Genomic DNA, 19,311 nt, shown 5'->3' with positions numbered 1-19,311 from the left:
GGCTCCACTGTCTTGAGACAGGGGGACTACAAAGGAACCAGTCTCTGTGCCAAGGGAAGGTGCCGGTGAGACGGTGGAGGTGGCCAAAGAAGATTTGGCCAAAGCACTCCTCATGGCCCTGAAGGCCGGACCCCCAGAGTTCTGGGAAGGTCCAACCCCCCCGAGGCCACAACAGTAGACGGCACTCCCGCAGCCGACGCACCGAGAGGGAGGCTCTGAACCGAAAACATCGGTCCCGAAGAGTCACCCCTGGGGCCGACCGAGGAGGTCCGTGTACCGAACTCCGACCCGAAGGTCGATGTTGGAGTAAGGGTCGGAGCCGACAAGAAAACCTCCATCGGCTCCACTAGCACCGACTACAACGGTGCCGAGGCTGTTGGAGGAGGAACCAAGACAACAGGGTGGGCAATCGGCTCCGGAGCCGACTGGGCTGGAGCCGAAACCAACTTTTGGAAGACTGGAGACTGAAACAGCCTTTGAAGTACCCTGTCAATGTCCGAATCTGACATCCTCGAAGATCGAGAAGAGATCGAACGAGTTCGAGTCGACTTCTCCACCGGTTCCGAAGGACTGGGGACGGCTCGAATCGTCTCGATAAATATCGGTGCCGAGGAGACTCCACAACCATTGCAATTTCCCTCGGGCGAAGGGAAGAGTCTGAGCGGGCAACTCTCGCTCCAAGGCAGTGGAGCCGATGAAGGTGACCCGCCTCTCGAAGCTCTAGCCGTCAGCTCCAAAGCCAGAGGAGTCGAGGCTGGAGGCATCGAGGCAGACCGTTCCGCCCTCGGCTCCGAAGTCCATGGAGCCAATGGAGAAGCCTGCCGAGATTTCTTTGTGGCCGGTTCCGACGGGCTGGTCGGAGCCGACGATTTATTTTTCTTCGAAGGTGAAGAGGAAGAAGATAAAGCCTCCTCAAAAGAAGGTGTAATAAGCCCTTTTAGAATCAATTTGTTTTTCTTCTCTTGGAGGACCCGGGAGGAAAAGGCGTGACAAATGCTGCATGACTCCTGAAGGTGTTTAGGGCCTAAACAATACACACATAAAGAGTGATCGTTCGTTATGGACATTTTGTAGCTGCATTTAGAGCATTTTTTTGAACCCAGATGGTCTGTGCTCTTTAGACATGTTGACACACAATCACTACACAAAAAAGAAACTTTAGTCACAACATTTTCTTAAGATGTTGAGAATTAGGGCAAGACCCCTCTAACATAAAACGGGATACTTGACCAACTAATAACACTACCACAAGACTCACTAAGTATTTCAATCACGCGCGAGGGCAAGGCCCCTCTAACTTAAACGGGATCCTTTCCCTCAAATTAAAGATAAATTTTGCCACAAAATTTAACTCAAACTCAGTCACACAACAACGATAGCTGTTAAAACAGCTTTTGGGTCAATTATCAAAAAATTCCTGACAGAAATTTCTTAAGAAATAAGCACTTAGCTCAGCCAAGTCCGAGACCACGTCTTTGCTTGTAAAGTGGCAAACGAGATCTGGGGAAGCAGTGGTGGTGCATCCTGGGATGTGGGATAGCTCAGCCAATAAGAAACTTCGTTCTATAGTACAGCGTGCAGAGTCAGAGCCGAGGATCGGCTCCGAACCCATCAGTACAGAATGTAGGCGAGATAGGATCACATAATATCTGTCTGTGTATGTCCAGGGTGTGCAGAAGTTTCTCCCCTTTGTTTTGTGGATTTGGAAAGAAGGTAGGCAGGTGAATAGCTTGGTTTAATGAGACCCTGGATACCACCTTTGGCATAAATGAAGGATTGGTTCTCAATGAGACTCTGTCCTGATGAAAAATAAGAAATGGCTGCACTGCCATGAGGGCCTGTAACTCAGATACTCTTCTTGCTGAGGTTATGGCCAGAAGGAAGGCGGTCTTCCAAGACAGGAACTGTAGTTCTGCAGATGCTGCTGGTTCAAATAGAGGCAGAGTTAGTTTTTCCAACACGAAGTTAAGGTCCCAAGTAGGTACTGGATGTTTCCTTGGAGGATTGATGTTTTTAATTCCTCTTAGAAACTGTCTTAGGAGAGGATGAGAAAAGACAGGTGGATCAGTATTGTACTCTGCTGAAATTGCTGAAGCATGAATTTTAATGGAAGAGTAAGACAGGGCATTGTGGAGCATTTCTGCCAAGTACTCCAGGATGTGTGGCATGTTCATCACTGTCGCATCTAGGCCCTTTGTGGTGCTCCAAGTGTGAAATCTTTTCCATTTTGCTGAATATGCCTTTCTTGTGGAAGGCCTGCGAGCTTCCATGATGATATCCTTCACTCTCTTGGATAGCTTATCCTGAGGAGGAGTCAAGGTATTTTCCAGGCTGTTAGTCACAAGGTTTTCAGGTTGGAATGCAGAGTTTTGTAATTGTGCTGTGTCAGGAGAAGTGGCCATTGAGGAAGAGGCCATGGTTTCGTGCGTGACATGCTCTTTAACAGTGGGTACCAGTGCTGTCTTGGCCAGTCCGGAGCTATCAGAATAACTTTTGGCTGCTCTGTCCTGATCTTCAGTAAGACCTTGGTCATTAATGGAAGAGGTGGAAATGCATACACTGTTAGAGTTCTCCAGCTGAAAGATAGGGCGTCCACTTTCCATGCTTGTGGGTGGTATGTCCTTGAGCAGAATTTCTTCAGCTGATGATTGTGGGGGGAGGCAAAAAGATCTATGTCTGGCCTTCCCCATGATTGTGTTATCTGTAGGAAGATGTCTGGGTGCAGCATCCATTCATGTGCATCCATGATATTTCTGCTTAAGCTGTCCGCCAGTATATTGTCTTTTCCTGGCACAAACTGGGATTGCAGGTCTATATTGAGTTTCAAGGAAAGTTCCCATAGATTCATTGCCAGTCTGCAAAGAGGGTAGGAATGGGGGCCTTCTTGCTTGTTTATGTACCACATAACTGTGGTGTTGTCTGTCCTTATTAGCAGGTGGCCTTGATGCAGAAAGAGTTTGAAGGCCTCGATTGCATGTATCACTGCCAGCATTTCCTTTTGGTTTATGTGCATGCGTAGCTCCTTTTGTGACCATAGTCCTTGAATACATCTGCCCTCCATGTGCGCTCCCCAACCGTGGTCTGAAGCGTCCGTTGTAATGGTTTGGCTGGCTATTGGCTTGCTGAAGGGCAGACCCCTGTTTGATTGGCTTGCTTGAGCCCACCACAGAAATTCCTTTTGGAGGAATGGAATGAGTGGGATCAAAGTTTCTAAGCTGTGACTGTGCTGAGTCTATAAACTCCTTAGGTACCATTGTAGTTTCCTCATATGCAGCCTTGCTTGGGGAATCAGAAGAATGCAAGATGCCATGTAACCCAGGGCCTGCAGGATTTTCCTTGCAGTCAGCTGAGTTTGTCTTGTCAGATTCTTGAAGTAATCCGGTAGTTGTCTTTGTTTTTCTTCTGTGAGAAAAGCCATTTGGGTGGTTGTGTCTAGATCCGCACCCAGAAAAGTTATTCTTTGGGATGGAACAAGTCTTGATTTGTGAATGTTGACTGTATATCCCAAGGCCTGCAGTAGGTGGATGGCATAATTCAAGTCCTTTACCAAAGTTTGCTGGCTGTCCGCTTGTATAAGGCAGTCATCCAGATATGGGTATATTTGAATCCCCTGAAGTCTGCAGTGTGCAATTAGTGATGCCAGGCATTTCATGAATACTCTGGGCAGTAGATAAGCCAAAGGGCAATGCTGAGAATTGATAATGCTCTGAACCTGCAAGAAATCTGAGGTGTCTTCTGCAACTTTGTCTGATAGGGACATGCAGGTATGCCTCCTTGAGGTCTAGAGTCACCAGCCAAGACCTCTTGCCCAGCATGGGAAGGAGTTGCTGTAGAGTCAGCATTTTGAATTTTGGCACAATGAGGTAAGTATTCAGTGTGGACAAGTCGAGAATAGGCCTCCATTGATTTTCTTTTCTTGGAACAAGGAATAGTCTGGAATAAAATCCTTGGCCTTGTTCTGAAAGAGGAACCTTTTCTATAGCTGTCATTTGCATTAAGTTGGAGATTTGTTTCAAAGCCTCTGCCCTTTGATTTGGTGGCAGGTCTGGCATGCCTTTTCTTTTTGGCAATGTGTGAAAATGGAACCTGTATTCTCTGTCTATTATTTGCAGTGTTCATTTGTCTCTTGTAATACTGTGCCAATTGTCTGAGAATAAAGAAAGCTTTCCGCCCAAAGGTGCTTCTAGTTGAACCCTGGTTGGCGGAGTCAAAGCAAAGTCATTGAGTCTGTCCTTGTGCAGCAGTTGTAGGTCCTGCACCACCTCTCTGGTTGGGAGGCTGCCATTGACGCCCTCTGTAGGAGCCTCTAGCGTGCCCTCTACCACTGGCACGCCTGTTCTTGCCTCTCTGAAATCTTTCTGTGTCCGGAAAGGACCAATTCTTGGTAGGCTAATTTCTGCTGAATCTTGGTGGTTGGACTTGTAGAAAATCTTTGACTGTTTGTACAGATTTTGCCTTTTCCTCAAATTTCTTTAAGACCTCCTGAGCAGTGGAGCCAAATAACGTTTGCTTTTCCAGTGGAGCATCCAGAAGCTTAGCTTTAACATGGTCTGGCAGAGATTGTCCCTTCAGCCAAACATGCCTACGTATGACTGCACCTGTCATAGCTGACCTACATGAAGCTTCCAATGCATCATAACCACATTGTAAGAAATGGTTGCTAACCTGCTGGGAGTTATGTACCAGATCCTGTAGTGATTTGCGATCTAGGGGTTCAGGTGAAGACAGTTTCTTATGCAATTTATCTAACAAATACTCTTGGTACTGTATCATATGAAATTGACAATTTAATGCCCTCATAGAAAGAGTAGCAGAAGTATACACTTTTTTACCCCATCTCTCTAAAGCCCTAGACTCCCTTTCAGAGGGAAGTGGATTTTTAGTGGTGGCAGCTGCAACCCCTTTAGGGCCCTAGGAAATAGTTTCTGGATCAGCAGAGTGGGCCTTGTAAAGAAAATGATGCGAGTCTGGGACCCTGTAGTACCTATCGGGTTTGACAGGGGCTGGAGGAAGAGTGTCAGGGGTTATGCTAGACTCAGACTACACATCATCAATGACATTCATAACAGGAGGAATAGCCAAAGGTCTATGCTGAGGTAAATGCAGAAAAGTTCTTAATCTTTTCCTGGAATCAGAAAATTCCTGGCCCTGCCATTTGAAATGCTCTCTCATAGTGTGAAGGGTCTCCCCGAAGGATAGTTCTTCAGGGGGGGAGGCCGAGGGGATTGATTCCTCTGCATCAGAATCCTCGTAGGCCGAAAAAGCCTCCTCCTGGTAGTCCGAGAGAGCAGAGCCATCAGAGGCCTCCTCTGAGGAGTGGGGATCAGAGGGCTCAACCCTGGGCCTTTTGTCTAGAGGAGGTTGAGAGCCCCTAATCAAGGAAATAAGGTCCTCTGCTAAAGTAAGAATCTGTGAACTTGTAGAGGGTCCCTGAGGAATAACCCTGGGAGGCATAGCTTTTGTATGTTTAGCAGCTTTAGCCCTGGAGAATGCCTTTATGGACATGGATGCAGGAGGCCTAGCTGCACCACGTGCTGGAGTAGTTTTGTCTAGAGGAATGGTGTCGGAAGTTTCCAAGACACCAGTTTCTGAAGGAAATTCAATAACCGACTCAGCAGGGGCCTCCGGGGCCGAGGTTGTCGTTTGAGCGGTTTCGGGGGTCGGAAGTACCAAGGACTCTGTTTCAGCCGAGACCGAGACACTCGTGGTAGGCCTGGCCGTGGTTTCAGCCGAAACCGCGGCCCGCGTGTGTCGGTCCTTGTCCTTCCGTTTCTTTATTAAATATGAAGTCGGAGTCTCCGACGGCATATCGCATGAAAAACTAGCCCCAAAAAATTCCTCTGCAAACTCTGCCCGACGTCTAAGAGTGCGTCGGTTGAAGGAAGCACAGGCTGAATAGGCCGAGACGTCGTGGTCTGGGCCTAGGCAGGGGAGGCAGTAAGAGTGGAAATCCTTATGAGGTATTTGTTTCCCACAAGTTAAGCAATTATTAACTTTATCTGACATCGGCTGAGGCAAGAAAGAGTCCCCAACGGGGTACTTAGCTTTTGAAGTCTTCGGTAGCTGAATTACAGGAGCTGGCCTACCGGCACTTGTCAACTGCTTCTGCTTCGGGCACCACACGGCAAGAAAGACTGAGGAAGATGGCGTCGGCTGATGCTTTTATACCCCAGGCACTCTGACGTCGGGGAAGGGGTGACATCAGCCAACGCCAGACCCAGACTTTGGAATCCGGCCGACCGAAGGGCTGCCTGAGGCAGGACAACCCATATGTGATGACTGCAGATGCATCCTTGAAGGACATCCTCTGATTAGAGTAATTAAATCCTCAGGCATTTTAAGCATCTGTTTCTTAGGCATGGGGCCTGGAGATGGGCCCTGTGTAGCTGGTCTCTTAGAGTGCATGGTTGCTTTAGACTTTGTGAAAGCCTTGATGGAGAAAGAAGAGGAAGGTCTGAAGACACCTTGTGTGGAGGTGGACCTGTCCATATTCTGAGTTTCAATGCCAAGAGTGGCTTCGGTATCTGTAGTCGGGGTGTGGGCCGAGGAGCCTGCGACATCGGGTACAGGAGACACCGTCAAATAAGTGTCGTCGGTAATCAGGGGCTGTGTAGGCGCCTCACTGAGAACCGGACCATGTGTAGTCGGCTTTGGCGTGGTGTCGGAAGACCTCGTGTGTCTGTCCTTGTCTTTGCATTTTTTAGACAAAACCGGAGTCGGAGTATCCGACGACATAGTATAGTTAAATGCTTTCCCAAAATAATGCTGGGCGAACACCGCCCGCCGCTTAATAGTGCGTTTGTTGAATGTAGCACAAAAGCAACAGACCGAGACGTCGTGGTCTGGGCCTAAACAAGGTATACAGAGGGAATGGAAATCCTTATGCGGTATTTGCTTCCCACAAGAAATACAGTTATTAACTTTGTCTGACATCGGTCTGAGGCAAGAAAAGTTTCCCCAACAGGGTACTTAGCTTTTAAGAAGACTTCGGTTTCCAAATTTCGTAATTTCAGGAGCTGGCCGACCGGCACTTGCGAACTGCTTCTGCTTTGGGCACCGCGCAGCAAGAAAGACTGAAGAAAATGGCGTCGGCTGGTTCCTTTATTCCCCTGTCGCACTGACATCAGGGAAGAAGCGACGACAACCGAAGCCGGACCTAGACTTTGGAATTCGGCCGACCGAGGACGAGAATCCATCTGTTATGACTGCAGCTGTATGCACGATGAACATCCAGGTTTCTGTTACTGCACAGATATTGATTCTCTCCATACTGAGGAGTGCCTCGAGTGCGTGCATTTTGAGGTTTAGACTTATGGCATTGAGTAACATTACCCTCAGTTTTTGGTTTCTTGTGTTGTTTACGGAGGTGGGTTTGTCTTTTGAGCCTTGCCTAAAAAAGGCACTATGGGACGGCAAGAGCCTTGGCCAGTATTCGAAAGCCTAAGGGAGACAGGTGCAAGCCATCTCTGGCGAAGCAACATGGCTTGTTGAGCATGTCATCCCAGACTGACAAACACTGGATCCCCTTTGAACGACACCAAAAGCTTAGCCAATTGTTAAAATTGATCATTTTATCTTTATACTGTAGCGTCATTCTTGGTGAGGGCAGGATGCTACTCAGGGCCAGGGTCATACTGGCCTGGGCTACATGATCAGAGAGCTCCACTAGGTCTCTTTTCATGTAGTCCAGGGAGGTACATCTCAGGTCGTTCACACCAACATGGATAATGAGTGTCATATTTGTACCTGTTCTGGAGTGACCTGAGTTGCTTGTGTTATGTGGCGGATCCTGGCACCCGACAGGCAGCTTACAGTAACCTTCTCCTTGTTCAGTCTAGTGAGTGGGACATCAGTGTGCCTGACAACAGAGTCACCTATTACTAGTGTATTGGGTGTGTTATTTAGCCTTAAGGGCTGTGATTGCGTGGCACACTGACTTTGTGAAGTATGTGATACGTGGTTGTTGTTTGGGGGTGGAGGTTGCTTGGATGTCTGCTTTGGAGGTCTCTGCTGCTTTGGCAGATTTTTATTTAGAGCCTCCGAGTATGTTTTTGTGCATTTGTGTGTGTTATTTGCTGGTGCAGATATGACTGGTCTATGTGAGACTGGAAGTGTGGTGCAAGTGTTTCCCTTCTCCTCATGACTGACTGTTCCAGTCTTAGGTTGAGAGAGCTTGGCCTCCAGTTTGGCTGTATAGTTGCATCTCTCACATACATTTGTGTTTGTTGGAAGGAGGAGAGGGTTGTCTGTGTACATGAGGCAATTATAACATTGCCTCAAGATGCCCAGATTCACCAGCTGTACTGGAGAGTACACCTGAAACTGCCCTTTGGACATGCCTGAACAGATAAAGTGAAGTGTTTTACTGATTGTCCGGTAGGGACGAATAGGGAGCCTTGTACTTCTGTACAGTATAGGGGTGTAGTGCTAGCATTTATTAGTGCTTACTAAGAGATTTGAGCAAGTGCTGGACTGTAAAAGGAATGGTTTGAGTAATTAAGTTGAAAGTTTGACTAGATCCAAGGGAAAAATTGAAGAGTAGACTTTGTGACGCCGGGAATAGTTTAACCCTAGCTAACTGGCACTGCCTACTGCGCAAATGCAGTATGTATGGTATGGGCAACACAGGAACTTGCACCACAGCCCTGAATTCAGCAGAACCTGAAAACTGGACTAGACTAGCTTAGAAAAGGCGGGAAACAAGAATATTTTTTTTTTTCACAAAAATACAGTGACTTTACACTAAAACACTTTAAATGCACACAAAAGGCTAGTGCACTCTCCTGGGTGGTCTCAAGTTTTTGGCCCCTCTGAGATACTGCATTAGCAGAGGATGAGAGAAGGGGGGGTCTGTGTTGTAATGAGCTGAAATGGCTGAGGCATGGATTTTTATGGAGGAAAAAGGCAGGTCCTTGTGAAGCATCTCAGTTAAGTATTGCAAAATCTGAGGTAAATTGGGTGCTGCTGTGCTCATCCCTTGAGATTGATTCCAGGCACAGAATATTTTCAATTTGTCAGCATAAGATTTTCTAGTACTAGTCTTCCCGCCTCCAAAATGACATCCATCACAGGTTTGCTGAGGGATGCTAAGGGGGAATTTAAATGATTAACCAAGCTGCAAGATTCAATGTTTGGAGCTGAGGATGCAGAACTTGGTTCTCCTGTTGAGACAGTAAGGAAGGTGTCTGAGGCAGGTGCCATGGAGAAATGTGTGACACACTGCGCAGGAGTGGGTACCAGTGTTGGCGAGACCAGTCTGGAGCAATCAAAATCATTTTTGGTTTGTCCTGTTTGACTTTTAGAAGAACTTTGGAGAGCAGAGGCAGAGGGGGAAAGGCATAGACTGATAGGTTTTTCCAGCTGAAGGACAGAGCATCCACTTTCCAGACTTTTTTGTGAGGATTTCTTGTGCAAAATTTGTCCAACTGGTACTTCTGGGGTGAGGCAAAAAGATCTATGTCTGGGCTCCCCCATTTGCGTGTCAACATGTTGAAAATCAGTGGTTCCAGTTTCAATTCGTGTGGGTCCATGAGATTTCTGCTTAGATCATCTGCCAGAATATTCAGCTTTCCTGGCAGGAATTGAGCTTGTAGATGTACTTGGTAGCTCAAGACAGTGTGCCACAATGCCATGGCTAGTATGCAGAGGGGGTAGGAATGTGTACCCCCCTGCTTGTTTATGTACCACATAACTGTGGTGTTGTCCATCTTTACCATTAGTTGCCCTGGATGAAGGTAGTCCTTGAAGGCTGTCAGTCCATTCTGTACAGCTAGCACTTCTTTTTGATTGATATGAAAGTGCATTTGATTTGGGCTCCATTTGCCCTGAATGCACTTCCCTGCCAGATGTGCCCCCCATGCATAGTCTGATGCGTCTGTAGTTAGGGTTTGGGCGGCAGGGGGTGGTGTGAATTGCAGTCCCTTGTTTTGGTGGCAGGCCTCTGCCCACCATAGGAACTCTAGGGGCAGGCAAGGTATGATAGGAATCATGGTTTCCAGGTTGTGACAATGTTGACTCCATTAACTTTTTAAGTACCACTGAAGTTTCCTCATATGCAGTCTTGCATATGGAATTAGAAGAATGCAGGAGGCTATGAATCCAAAGGCTTGCAGTATTTGTCTTGCAGACAGCAGGGTTTTTGTGGCCACCTGTTAGAAGTAAGTCACCAAATGAATTTGCTTTTCTGGCGTAAGGCAAGCCATCTGGGCAGTTGTATTCAAGCTTGCACACAGGAATGTAATTTTTTGAGAGGGCACCAGTTGTGATTTCTTTTCGTTTATGGTGTACCCTAGACAAGTTAGAACCCTTTTTACAAACGTCAGATGTTTTAGAAGAATGGCCTGGTTTTCTTGAATTAGACAATCGTCCAGGTATGGATATATCTGGATATTTCTTTACCTGCAAAATGCAATTACTGGAGCCAGGCACTTTGTGAATACCCTGGGAGCAGTAGACAAGCCAACGGGCAGTGCAGAGAACTGATAATGCAAGTAGCCTGCTTTGAAGGGTAGGTATCTTCTGCAAGATTCCCTGATTGGAATATGCAGGTAAGCCTCTTTTAAATCTAGAGTTGCCAACCAGGCATCCTTGCCTAGCATAGGAAGTAAATGGTGAAGAGTCAGCATCTTGAATTCTGGAATGTCCAGAAAGGTGTTTAGAGTAGACAGGTCCAGAATTGGACGCCATGATTTGTCTTTTCTTGGTACTAGGAAAAGTCTGGAATAGAAACCTTGTCCCTTTTCCTCTTCTGGTACTAGCTGAATAGCCCCCATGTTTAGGAGGGAAAGTACTTGTTTCTGTGCCTCTGCCCACTGATTTGGGGGCAGGTCTAGCCACCCGTGTGGAGTTGGCAATGTGTGGAAACTTGTGGAAATGAAATCTGTATCCCTGGGACATTATATTTAAAACCCATTTGTCCTGGGTTATAAGTTTCCAGTTTTTTGCATGAAGAGCCAGTTTTTCCCCCAAAGGGGTGGCTGAGAGGTAAGTGCTTGGTAATCTTAAAGAAAGTCACTGAGACTGTTTACCATAAGGTGGTGTCTTGTTATTTCCAGATTTGGAAGTGGAAGCACCCCATTGCTTAGTTCTGAAAGTCCCTTGGGACTGAAACCTGGTGTTTTGGAGTGCCTGGGTTTGGCTTGAGTGGCTCTGGAAGGGACCAGTTCTTAGTAGGCCAGTGCCAACTAAATCTTGGAGGTTGTACTTGTAAGAAATCTTTCACAGTTTGCATAGATTTAACTTCATCTTCCATCTTTTTTAGAACTTCTTCAGCCTTATTGCCAAACAGACGGTCCTGCTGCAAAAGAGCATCCAACAGTTTTGCTTTAACATGATCAGGCAGAGATTGCTCCTTAAGCCAAGTATGCCATCAAAGCACAGACCCAGTAGCAGCAGCCCTGCAAGAGGTCTCTAAAGAATCAAAACCACACTGCAAAGTATGTTTTCCAACTTGTTCAGCTGAATGCAATAAATCCTGTAAATCTTTATTTTCCCCACAGTCAGAAATCCACATAATTTTCTGTTTAAGCAGTCCCATGATATGCTGTTGATATTTTAGCATATGGAATTGACAGTTTAAAGCCCTGATTGCCAAGGTTGCAGAAGTATAAACCTTTTTACCTCATCTATCCAGCACCCTGGAGTCTCTATCAGAAGGGGTAGGATTTTTAGCAGTAGAAGCCTTAATGCCCTTGGGCCCCTGAGAAATGGTTTCAGGGTCCGCAACAGGATTTTTGAAAAAAGGAATTTGTAGGACTCAGGAACCCTGTAGTATCTGTCTGGTTTACTAGGGGCCGGAGGCAGGGAATCAGGGGCCATACTGGATTCCGAAAGCACATCAACAATGTCTAGTACAGGAGGTATAGCCAAAGGCCTATGCTGAGGAAGAAGGAGGAAATCCCTAAGCCTCTTTTTGGATTCAGAAAAAATCTTGTCTTTCCCAGTGGAAATGCTCCCTTAAGGTATGTAACGTTTCTCCAAACAAAAAATCCTCAGGGGGAGAAGCAGAGGGAATGGAATCCTCTGCATTAGCATTCTCATAAGTAGGTATGGACAAATCCAGGTCATTGGAAGAGTCAGAAGAAACAGAATCCTGTTCAGAAGACTCAAAGTCAAGTTCAGCCCTAGGCCTCTTAGAAGGGGGGGGGGGGGTTGACTACCCCTGATTAGAGTAATTTAAATCTTCAGCCATTTTGATCATTTATTTTTTAGGCATAGGGGCCTGAACATGTGGCCTGGGTGTCGGTTTTTTAGACATAGATCGAGATTTAGGCCTTAGTATTGAAGGTGGAGTCGGTTTAATATGCAAATCTGTAGGCCTGAATACACCCTCAGAAGCTGGTGCCTGCACAGCGGCTCCTGACCCATCCAAGGTTCCATAGGTGAAACATCTCGCAGCATACCGGACTCCGAATGGGTCTCAGTAGAGGCCTGTGAATCAGAAGTAGCGGGTATCAGGGGCTGCGAAAGCACCTGACTGAGTACCGGCGAACTGGCGACTGGCTTAGGAGAAGCATCGTCGGCAGTCTTGGACCTCAATGGCCTGTCTCTGTCTTTTCCTTTGCATTTTTTTTCGGTATTCCGGTAGTTGGATGGCTAACTGATGGCATTTCTGGATAATTAAACCAAGAATCGAAATATTTAGAAGCAAAAATGTACCGACGACGGATAGTGCGCTGATTAAATAAAGCACAAAACCGACAGCAAGTACATCATGGTCAGGGCCTAGGCAAGGAATACAGTACAAATGAAAATCCTTAGGAGGTATTTGCTTCCCACAAGTAATACAATTATTAACTTTTACTGACATAGGTAAGGAGCAAGAAAGTTTCCCAACGGGGTACTTAGCTTTTAGTTGAAGACTTCGGTTCTGAAACTCGAAAACGAAAATTTCAGGAGTCGGCCGACCAGCACTTGCAAACTGCTTCTGCTTCGGGCATCGCACAGCAAGAAGGACTGATGTAATAGCGTCGGCTGCATGTTTTATACCCCTGAAGACCTGAAGTCATGGAAGAAGGGACAGCAACCGACGTGGGACCCAAGACTTTGTTAATCAGGCCGACTGAGGGCAACCTGACAGCAGATTACCCTAATGCAATGACTGCAATAGTGAAACACGAAGAACACCATCTGTTTCACCAAACCTTAAACGATTAGTCAGAAATATCACAGAACACTTACTACCTCAGAAATGAGAAAACATTCTAATTGCATTAAAACTGTAATAGGCAAGAAACATACACATATTCTGACTTTAAGCACAGCCCAAATGCTTAATGTTTTCTTAAAATCACAGTTTTCCATAAAAAAATGTAAAATAAGCCAAGTAAACAGTGCAGAAGCACTTAAACTTCCCTAAGAAAAGTCAGTATTCTTAAGGTAGCATACTGCAAACAGCTTATTTTGGTTTACGTTAAGGTAAATCAGAAGAAATACCACAAATATTCAATAAAAATATTTATGAGAGGAAGGGGTCCCCAAATGGGGACGTATATGTTAGGTAAAAGTCTTTGACTAACTGCCATTACACTGGAGCCAAACAGATGTTTTTCCTCAAAAGCTGGCAGAAGAACTCTGAAGTTTTACCTCACTATGGTTTCTGATATACTTTCTTTCAAAAAGGGTGCAGACTATCGGCAGCCAGCGTGAGCAAAAGTGAGGTGGAGGAGGAGGTGAATTAGACTTTTGCCAGAGTGAGTAAGAGCGAGGTGGAGGAGGAGGGAATTAGATCTTTGGCAAGCTGGCTGAGTGCTGTGTCCTTATCAGGACTCTACCCATAGACTACTGCAGCAGTCAGAATGTAGAATGTTAAAAATTCCTGTGTCGTTTGTCAACAGGCAGGCTCATAACAATGTAGTTTAGAAAATGAAAGCATGAAAAAGACAGTAGTGCCTAGAAAATATGCAATTAGTTTATGCTGCTCTTTGTGTATGCAGCCCTCAACTTCAGTACATCTCAGAATTTTACTCTACAGACTGTTAACCTGCATCAGTTCTGGTTTGTGTCATGCTGGTATAAAGTTGCCTAAGGTTCTCTAAGCCCTATAAATAAAAAAGGAATACTGAAAGGAGAATAATAAAAAGAAGAGGGGATGGGCAGAGTGATAAACAGTATTAGCTGCTAATCTATTTGCTGTTTCTCAGTATACTAACTTGTAACATAGCTCTACCATTAAAGCTCCTGTTAATGATCTTACTTCAAAGTCCTTGCTAGCCAGACTGATGGCTTTCTGGAATTAGCAGTGGCTGCAATAGATAAAGTAGGTTAGCCAAACCAATCTACTGACCTTAGCTTTCCACAATCAAAGTACTGGCCTTGAAGTACCATTAACCAAAAACACTTACTACAAAAAGTGAATGGCAGACAATGGCAACTATTACTACAACAATTTTTTTTCTTCTGGAGTATAGCACTGAGAAACTCACCAGACCACCTCACCAACATTAGATGAGATAAGGTATCGGATGAACTGCTTCATGTTATTGTAGATGGCACGCCCTTCTTCTACTGCAGCCACAATGGTTGAGAAGTTGTCATCTGCTAGTACCATCTCGGAGGCAGACTTGGCCACAGCAGTGCCAGACCCCATGGCTATGCCAATCTCAGCTTTCTTCAGTGCAGGTGCATCATTTACTCCATCACCTGTCTGAAAGAAATTACAGAGTGCTTTAACATTCATTGGCTGACTCCTCAAATACATTACTATTAACTGTTATTGCTGTTTTACAATCCTTGTGTAACTACCAGAAGCCAATCCAAAATGTACAATACCTGGGTGGCAGGAAAAACATCACATGGCTACTCTTAGCTCACACCAACTTAGTACCATTTGCATCACCTTTTTGAACTCCATTCCTTTTATTTCTGTCAGCTACGGTACATGTTGCTCACTTTATATACAGTGCTCATTCCTGGTGCATTTTATTTTCTAGCAGTTCTCTTTGTGGCAACTATATGCAAGTACTTAGCATTTCATGGGTCCTAATTTGCTTGCCAGATAACATACCAGGGTACTGATCCAGCCTACTCTTCCAGCACTGGTCAAAGATCTTTAAGTCTAATCGATCGATGGTCACAATATAGCTTCATATGGTGAAAGATGACTCTCAGGGCTGCTACTCAGACATTTAACCATACCTTCTCACACTATAGCAAGACACGGAGCATTCAATGATAGCATTATCTATCAGACACATGCACTCGAGCCTTTATGAACCACCTGTAAACTTTGTTTGCCCTCAGAGAAGAGCAGATGCCTCAGAATTACTCAGTCCTCTCCTTCCTGATCATTTCCCTCAGTATCAGGCTCCATTCCTCAACCCAGATCACTGTATCACATATGTCTGCCTTACCTCTGGCATCAGTAGGCCAGCTTCCTTGATGGGATACATACACACTATATCAAAGACTCCCTCCCAAGCACCATTTAATGTAATATCCTTCCTCTTCCTTCTATTTCTTTTCCAAATTTAAAGTTTCACTGACAAATGTCATGCAGAGGCAATGCTCAAAGTTTGGATACAGTTAAGAAATGGAATATGTCTTAGCCATGTTCAAAATGTGGCTACAGTTAATAAAATGTAAATTCTTAAGTACATTAAAAATGTTGGTAATTAAAAATAAAACTACAGGTGTATCAATAAATGCAGCAACACATTCACAGCACCCAACAAAAGTACAGCTGTGTACACTTACCATAAATGTAGATGTTAGAGTGTTCTCACTGCTGCAGTCTTCACCATTGAGTTATCCATGCTGTGGTAACCCTCAGTCGGTCCGAACACCAGAGTCAAGGTTTTGTGCATCGGCTGCTGTCACTTGGTGGGCGACGTCAGGTTGTCCGAGCTATAAAGGAGAGCAGGCAACGCCATTACCTCAGTTTTTCCTGCATTAACTAACCAAAGAAGTTCAATTTTAACAATTGTTAGTAGTCCTGGGGTAACAGACCCACATAGAAATATGTCTCTCGCTAAGGACAGCAGATATCAGAGGGAAGGCGGGAGGGAAAGCATGACTGCAGCAGTGAGAACATTCGAACATCTACATTTATGGTAAGTGTACACAGCTGTACTAAGTTCTTCTTTTCTCACTGCTGCGGTCTTCACCATTGGGAAGATTCCCAAAGCTGAGGAGAAGGGTGGAAGGTTGATAGAAACTTAAGATTGGGAGAGCATGCCCTGCAGAACTGCGGAGGCAAACCCAGTCCTAGGTTTTCAGAATAGATTCAGATGGCAATGCTTGGTGAAGGCGTGGACTGAAGTCCACGTGGCAGCTTCCAGGATGTCTTTGGTGGGTACCACTCTAAGGAATGCTGTGGAAGTAGAGGTTGCCCTAGTGGAATGGGTTCTGATGGTTTCCCATGCATGGAGTAGCAAAATTGGATGCAGAGTGCTATCCATTTGGAAATGGTCTGTTTGGATATTGGTTACCCCTGTGCCCCTATTTTTCAAGCTGATCAAGAGCTGGTCAGTTTTCCTGAACGTCTTTGCACAATCCAGATAAAATCTGAGTTGCCTGTGCACATCCAAAGAATGCAGTATCCTTTCCCTATTGTTCTGAGGGTTAGGGAAGAAGGTGGGCAGGTGGATGGCCTGGTTGAGGGTAACATCCCAAACCACCTTTGGCATGAAGGTGGGGTTGGTTCTCAGGAAGACCTTGTCTGCATGGAAGATGATAAATGGCTCAATGGTCATTAAAGCTGGAAGCTCTGACACACGCCTGGCTTAAGTGATAGCCAGGAGAAAGGCAGTCTTCCAAGAGGGGTACTTTAATTCTGAGGATGCTGCAGGCTCGAAGGGGGTCAGAGTAAGCTTTTCTAAAACATAGTTCAGATCCCAGGCTGGAGTGGGCTGTCTTCTGGGAGTCCTGACATTAGAGGCTCCTCTAAGGAATTGTTTGATAAGAGGGTGGGAGAACAATGGCGGTTCTGTATCAAAGTGTGCCAAGATGGTAGAGGCATGGATCTTTACAGATGAGAAGAAGAGACCCTTATTAAGAAGCTCAGCCAGATAACCTAGAATAAGAGGAATGGAAGGGAGATGTCTGACCCCTTGGACTGGCTCCAGGAACAGAGTTTTTTCCATTTTCCAGCATAAGATTTTCTGGTGCTGGGCCTTCTGTGATGATGTCAAGGAAACTATTGAGAGAAGATAGGTCCAGGATGGGACACCAAGTTCCCTATTTCCTGGGAATGAAGAATAACCTGGAATAGAATCCTTTTACAACTTGTTCTGGAGGCACAGGTTCTACTGCCCCTAGGGGCTATTAGGTTTTGCAATTGTTTTAGTGCTTCTACCCACTGGTTTTGGAGGTACGTCTGGGTACCCTTTTGGAGGTGGTAGTTCTCAGAAATTGAATTTGTACCCCTGAGCAATGAATCTTAAGACCCATTGATATTTTGTTATAAAGTTCCAATTTTCTCTGCAAACAGATGACCTTCCTCCTAGCTTTTGGTGTGGTGGAGGAAGGAAGAGATGGGAAAAGTAGTCACTGACAGTTTTTAGTTTAGTTTTTGAACTCCCTGCTCCAGAATTAGCGGGGGAGGGGGGGGCTGTTTAGTTGTTTGCTGGCAGAGTTTGGGCCCTGGTGGGTCTGTCCCTACAGGTTTTCCCTTCTGCCTGTCTTTTTGGTGCAAGAAAGAACCAGTGTTTAGAGGGAAAATTTCTGCTGAACCTAAGAGTTTGTACTTGAAGGAAATCTTTAACAGTCTGCATCAATTTTGCTTTGTCTTCCATCTTTTTAAGTACCTCTTCAGTTTTATGTCCAAACAAGCACTCTTTGTCAAGAGGTGAATCCATGATTTTAGCTTTGACATAATCAGGGAGAGGTTGTTCCTTCAAACATGCATGTCTTCTGATAACAGATCCTGTCACTGCTGTCCTGCTAGACGCTTCTAGGGCTTCAAATCCACAGTGCAAGGAGTGCTTTGCCACCTGAGATGAAGAGTGCAGTAATTCTATCTCTATTATTGCAAAATCTGGTAAAGCAGAAATTTTCTGTTTCAAAAATTCCAAAGTGTGCTGTTGATATTTTAACATATGGAACTGACAGTTGAGAGCCCTTATAGCTAAAGTTGCAGAGGTATGTACTTTTTTTACCTCATCTGTCTAGGGCCCTGGATAGTTTGTCTGAGGGAGTAGGATTCTTTGCAGAGGTAGCCTTAACTCCCATAGGTCCCAGAGTAATCACCTCTGGATCTGCTATAGGATTTCTGAAGAGAATTTATGTGAGACAGGTACCCTGCAGTACCGGTCAGGTTTTCTGGGGGCAGGTGGAAGGGTGTCACGGATAAGCCTGGATTCTTAGTAAACATCATCTACCACCTTCAAGATGGGTGGGACGGTCAGAGGCCTATGCTGGAGTAGGTTCAGAAACTCTCAGTCTTTTTTGGATTGAGGGAAATCCGTTTATTCCCACTGGAAGTGTTCCCTGAGGGTGTGGAGGTTTTCCCCAAAGGAAAAGTCCTCCGGAGGTGATGCAGAAAGAATAGATTCCTCCACATCTGAGTCTTCATAGGCAGTAAGAGGATTTTCCTCTTCAAAAACAAAGGAGTCAGATCCCTCCAAGTCTAAATCCGACTGGATGTCTGGAGAAGGATCCCTTCTCCTTTTGGCTGGAATGGCCTGATTACCCCGGATGAAAGTGATGGGATCATCTGCCATTTTAAGCATTCTAGTTTGAGGAGGGGGAGGAGTAGTGGAATGGAGACTTTTTGCTGTTTTCTTAGGAGTGGGTCTAAGTCTGGCCTGATGGTTATCCCTCAGTGCCATCAGTGTGCAAGTCGGAAGAGAGGGTGAAGGCCTTGAAGTGAAATCCGAAGTGCAAGCGGTATTCTCGGAAGCCAGTGCCTGCTTAGCGGCTCTAGACCCAATCGAGGGCGAGACAGCCGAAGGCTCGTTAGCAGACATCTGCGGCATACAGGACTCCAAAAGGGACTCAGTAGAAGCCTGTGAAGTAATCGAGTCGGGCATCACGGGCTGCAAAAGTGCCTCAATGAATTCCGAAGAACTGATTACCCATTTAGCAGTGGTGTCATTGGAAGGCTTGGCCTTATGCAGGCTGTCTCTATCCTTATCTTTACATTTTTTGGAAGATCTGCGGTTTGCAGACTGACGGATGCCATATCGGTAATCAGAGATGAAAGACGGAAATAACTGGCTACAAATAGAGCTCTACAATGAATAGTTCTAGCATTAAAGAGGGCACAGAACCGACAGTGGGGTACGTTGTGATCTGGCCTAAGCAAGTGACGCAGTAAGAATGGAAGCCTCGGTGTGGTATTTGCTTTCCACAGGCAAGACAGTTACGGACATC

General features: G+C 45.6%; 1 protein-coding gene across 2 annotated transcripts in view; it reads right to left on the bottom strand.

Moving 5' to 3' along the window:
• The window catches only part of LOC122811983 (sarcoplasmic/endoplasmic reticulum calcium ATPase 2-like), a 1,984,788-nt gene that overhangs the window by 515,262 nt on the left and 1,450,215 nt on the right, over positions 1-19,311 (bottom strand). For both annotated transcript variants that reach the window (XM_044084186.1, XM_044084187.1), the window contains exon 16: positions 14,424-14,644. In XM_044084186.1, coding sequence (XP_043940121.1) covers positions 14,424-14,644 — 221 coding nt within the window. The remainder of the gene's footprint in view (positions 1-14,423; positions 14,645-19,311) is intronic.

Source organism: Protopterus annectens, chromosome 9.part0 (assembly GCF_019279795.1).
Source record: "Protopterus annectens isolate FY-2018-M chromosome 9.part0, PAN1.0, whole genome shotgun sequence".
In the NCBI taxonomy this organism is placed as follows: Eukaryota; Metazoa; Chordata; order Ceratodontiformes; family Protopteridae; genus Protopterus; species Protopterus annectens.
The sequence above is the reverse complement of the archived record's forward strand: the minus strand, read 5'-3'. Positions and strand labels throughout refer to the sequence as shown.